General features: G+C 38.9%; 1 protein-coding gene across 1 annotated transcript in view; it reads left to right on the forward strand.

Annotated features, from left to right (window-relative positions):
• The window catches only part of ADGRL4 (adhesion G protein-coupled receptor L4), a 76,503-nt gene extending 72,342 nt beyond the window's left edge, over nt 1-4,161 (forward strand). Inside the window, 5 exon segments of the mRNA XM_082484616.1 lie at nt 38-61; nt 64-111; nt 115-131; nt 1,733-1,901; nt 2,426-4,161. Of these exon segments, the coding sequence (XP_082340742.1) occupies nt 38-61; nt 64-111; nt 115-131; nt 1,733-1,901; nt 2,426-2,488 (321 nt within the window). The 3' untranslated portion in view covers nt 2,489-4,161.
• The last annotated feature ends 441 nt before the right edge of the window (nt 4,162-4,602 follow it).

Below are 4,602 nucleotides of genomic sequence, written 5' to 3' on the forward strand. Positions count from 1 at the left end.
GGTTTGAACTAAAAGTTCCTTTCTTCACTCCCCCCAGGTTAATTTGTTGGCTTTCGGAGTGGATTATTTATAAAAGTATTTCGACACACTGCAATGTTTAAAGCCAGAAGTTAGTGTTATGAAAATATAAGGTAAGTTCACCATTTAATACAAATTCTACCTTCTGTAAGTTAAATACAGCCAGAGATGAAAGTGAGTATTCAAAAATAACGTTTTAATCTTCTGGAAGATTTGTAGAAAAAGAAAGATTATTTTTTTTTTTCCTGCTATCCCTTCATACAGATTTGGAGGTAGATTTTGCAGTCTTTATGCCCGTTGAGCAATACCTTGTACAGTAACACTGGGGTTGTGAGAGAGGTGTACAAGGCATGCGAGTGTCCCATCTGAACCAGAAGGTAAAGCCTATGGCAAGGTTAAAGAGGCAATCGTCCTTTTTTCTTAAGTACTTCCACAGCCCCTCTGCCTGCCAAACCAGATTTCCAAGCTTATGCCTGAATTGGGACCAAAATATTTGCCTTGAAGCAACAAGTAATACAGTGATAAGAGAATAAAGCCATTCACGTTATTTGTAAAAAGTCTACAGTAGAACATTGTGCTTCTGTGGCGTTGGCGGGGGGGGGGCAGATTCTCTCCAGGATTTTTACTTTGCATGCTGCTATGATTTTTCCATCAACTCACTCTCTTTAAAACTGATTTATAGGGACCTTGAAAACCGTTTGTGCAGGAAAAGCTGAAGTGTACTACAGGGAACATTGAAAACAACTTACTGTTTGTGTTGCTTAGGAACACTCCTGCAGTTTCAATGCATTGTGCTAGATTTATAGTTAGGATTTAGCAATTGTTTGATTGATTACTTTCTCTTATTCCTCACTCTTCGTAGCTTCATGTGGTGAGCTGGTTTTAATGAAGTTGAAAATTATTCATTTTCAGAAGAACAGTGCTAAAAATGTCTGTTGTTCCAAGGAAGTCCTGCAAGGACTGGGCTGAGAATGAATAAGAAAGTAATCAGTGGTTTCATTTCCAAGACAACATGCTGTAATTTGCTCAAGCCTGTGAGCAGGACTCTACAGCATGTTGGGAAAAAAAAAAAAAAAACAAACAAAAAAAACCATAGCCAATCAGTTCCTATAATTTTAAAGCATCGGTATGCTGACCCAGGAACTATTTGAGAGCGTTTGTGTTCTAAAAACAAAAATATTTTTTTTTAAAAGAGAAAGAACGAAAGAAGGTCTAGTTTTACAACTGGCACCGTCTTCTGCAGTGAGCCTGAGAGGCAGCCTGAGAACCCTTTGATGTCATGCACATGTACTGACCTATGACCATACTGTACATTTTTCTGGATTATTTTTCGAGGAGGATAAGGGGGAGGAGGAAAAGTGGGGGAATGCTTCATAACAGACATATGTTTTTCCTTGGGGAATTACACTAACAGTAGATTTAAATCAAATCATATGGTGCTGCAGTACACCAGAGAAAACATGTCTGAAGATTAAAGAAGCCAGTGTTTTAAGGCCCTCCAGTTTTACTCCTTTGCTCTTCTGCAGTGATTACGTGAGCCTATTCGCGGCACGGTGTTAGAGCACACCCTAAAGAGCAGCCCATGCCTTTGCACTTCTCAGGCCTTTGCAGCTGAGAAAAAACACTGCCCAGGCAGCATCCACCGCCCAAAGCAGTGAAGGAAGGAAAACTGCACGTGCCTGCATGTTGTTCCCAATGTTTCCTTCCCGTCTAGATCCTGTGCCCGCGGTGCTCTTGCTCTCCTGTTCCTCCTCGGGGCTACGTGGATCTTCGGGGTCCTCCATGTCGTACAGGGATCTGTGGTTACTGCGTATCTTTTTACGATCTTCAACGCATTCCAGGGGATGTTCATCTTCATATTTCTTTGCGTGTTGTCTAGGAAGGTAAGTGTCCCGTTCCATGTGGGAAGCAATTCCGGCAGTCTTGCGTACCTACACAGGCAGGTGCCCAGCCCTGCGGTGGAGCTTCTGGTGCCAACGTTTTATCAGAGCAAGGGAGGACGTCCTTGTGCCATTGGTGGGGGAGAGGAGGGAAGAGGGGAAATTTTCCCATTGCCTTCACTGAAGAGAGAACGTCTGCCCAGTTTTTACCTTCTCACGTATTTCTTCCCGGTTTTAAAACCGACGTATGAAACATGGAAAAAATGTGTTTTAAGGTTGCAAAACTGGTTATAGTGCCATTAACCCGATGGAATAACACAACGGACGCAACAAAACTTGATTCCAGTCTTTCCAGTTAGCAGCAGGACTCATGCTACCCACACTATCCTAAGATGATACTTTCCTCAGTAGCCTGTGCTCAAGTCAAAAGCAACATCTAGTGCCGGGAGCAGTACAAAATGAGTTAAAAGACATATAGGCCTATTAAGAAATCTATTTCATATTTTAATTCAATATTTTTCTTTCAGATTCAGGAAGAGTATTATAGGTTGTTCAAAAATGTTCCTTGCTGTTTCGGCTGCTTGAGATAAACGGAAGGAAAACGTGCGCGAGCATCTCGGTGGAAGAAGGGAGCAACCTAGATGATGTTGTTATGGATATTATAGAAAAATATGGTATCGTGAGAGTGTGAAATGACCCAGTGAGCGGGCATGTCTCTTAACTGAATTACTGACCGGTTTTGTACATAGGTGTGCATTCATGCAAAGCATTTACATTATGCTGTATACAAACAGTATACAAAACAAACTGATTATCGCAAAACAAAACTTAATGAAGACCAGGGAAAGATACCAATTCCTAAAGAAGCTCAAGACTTTTCCTGACTTCGGTTTTGTTACTAATACTAGAAATATCTGCAGTTCTTGAAAGCAAGACACCAAAACCAAACTGGCACAGCAGATTTTATGACTTGCTTTGCTAGTGGAAACATGTTCGCTGTCTTTTTGTAGTAATGAGCTTCTTACATTAAGTTGTCCGTGGCCATCTGCAGGGAATGGGTTCCATTAAAGAGTCAATAGATAAAGATCTGCTTCGGCCCAGACTTTTGAAAACATTTCTTTTAATTTAAAGTAGATTAAAAAAGGAATTTGTTTAATATTATTCTCTTATCACTCTGAAATATATATTTGTATATTAATCAATTCTTTATTTTTATAACTTTTAAAGAACTGTTTAGATCTAAAGAGCTGAGGTCAGATCTGATACAAGAATGGTGGGACAGCCATTTTATAAGTGAAAGATTATTTTGTGAATACTTTGAAAAAGATCTGGTTCTTGTTTTATTTAATTGCTAAAAAGACTGAGATCTGCTAAACTGGCACTATGATTTTGGAGGCGGTGGGGAGAAGATGCTTTCACAAGTTTATCACTTGACAGAGGTATTTGGAATCCAGACCCTGTAGGATCAAATTAGAAGTAGAGTGGTAGAAATCACCCATGCAGAAGGATACAGATTGAAATTCAAGGTCGTGTTCCTCCATACCACGTAAAATTTTAATTACAGCAGTTGTCTCTACTCATAGCACCGTGGAGTCAAGCAGTTGTCTAGCTCTGAGGCTGCTGGTTTTGAAACACCTATCCTGTGTTTAACCTTAGGAGCATACATAGATCTGCTGAAATCAAAGGGAGTACTTGAGGTGCAAGTGTTGCTGGATCAGGGCAGAAACAAGATGCATCAGCAGTTCCACCTTTGCCGTCTTGCTTATTTTAAAAGTATGCTTTAATTTCACCCTTTTAGCACCTAGCTTATCTGAAGTGCTGAGCAATCCTCAGTCCACCGTGCCTTCTCAGGAAGTGTCTGGGATCTCAGATGAAGCCCCGTGTTTTTACTAATGAGGCACTGTAAATACATCGTTGTTACTAAACCCCACTGTTGTGTCGTCTGTTAAAATAAAGCACTACTCTGAATTTTATTTATATTAAAGGAAACTTTTTTTTTTAACGGTCAACTTCGTTTCATTTTTATCTTTTTTCCATATACACAAGGCTTTCATTCTATGTACTGTGGTGACATGCTTCATTATGTATATTCCATGTCTCTGTCAAAATTTCGGAAACCACAAGAGGAATCTTTTTTTCTGAAAAGAAAAAAAAATTAATTTTGTTAGTCCTTTGAATGTAAAATATGTGAATAAACTGAAGTGCTTAGCTTTCACATTTCAACATGTTTCCCTTCATTTAAATAAATACAGTGGTAAAAGTTCTCGTGGTTATATATTGTTTGCCCTGAATTATTTGCTGTATTTCCTTTGCTGTTTTATATGTTCTTCCAGGTTTCAGAAGATGCAGATACATATTGCTCAGAAGATTATTTTTAGAAGGATACCTACTAATACATCATTTTTAATCTCCTGCAGAAATGTAACCCATAGTAGGTCTGTATGGACAAAGAAGCATCTCTAGTAAATGTATAATGACTTCAGCATGCTCAGTGAGATTGAAAAAGTTCCTTGGAAAGAAAATATATCATAAATTGTTTAGGTTACAATAGTCTTTTTAATGAAAGAACATCTTTTATAGGAAAACTGTGCTCTCCAGTCTCTGGGTCAGATCTTCATTGAAACTCTGTTTTCCTTACATGCAAGGATGAGTTTTCATCTTTTAATACAGCACATAAGGAGCAGAAAAATTTTGTTTAGATTCA

The sequence above is a fragment of the Vanellus vanellus genome (assembly GCF_965231255.1).
Source record: "Vanellus vanellus genome assembly, chromosome: 5".
Taxonomy (NCBI): Eukaryota; Metazoa; Chordata; class Aves; order Charadriiformes; family Charadriidae; genus Vanellus; species Vanellus vanellus.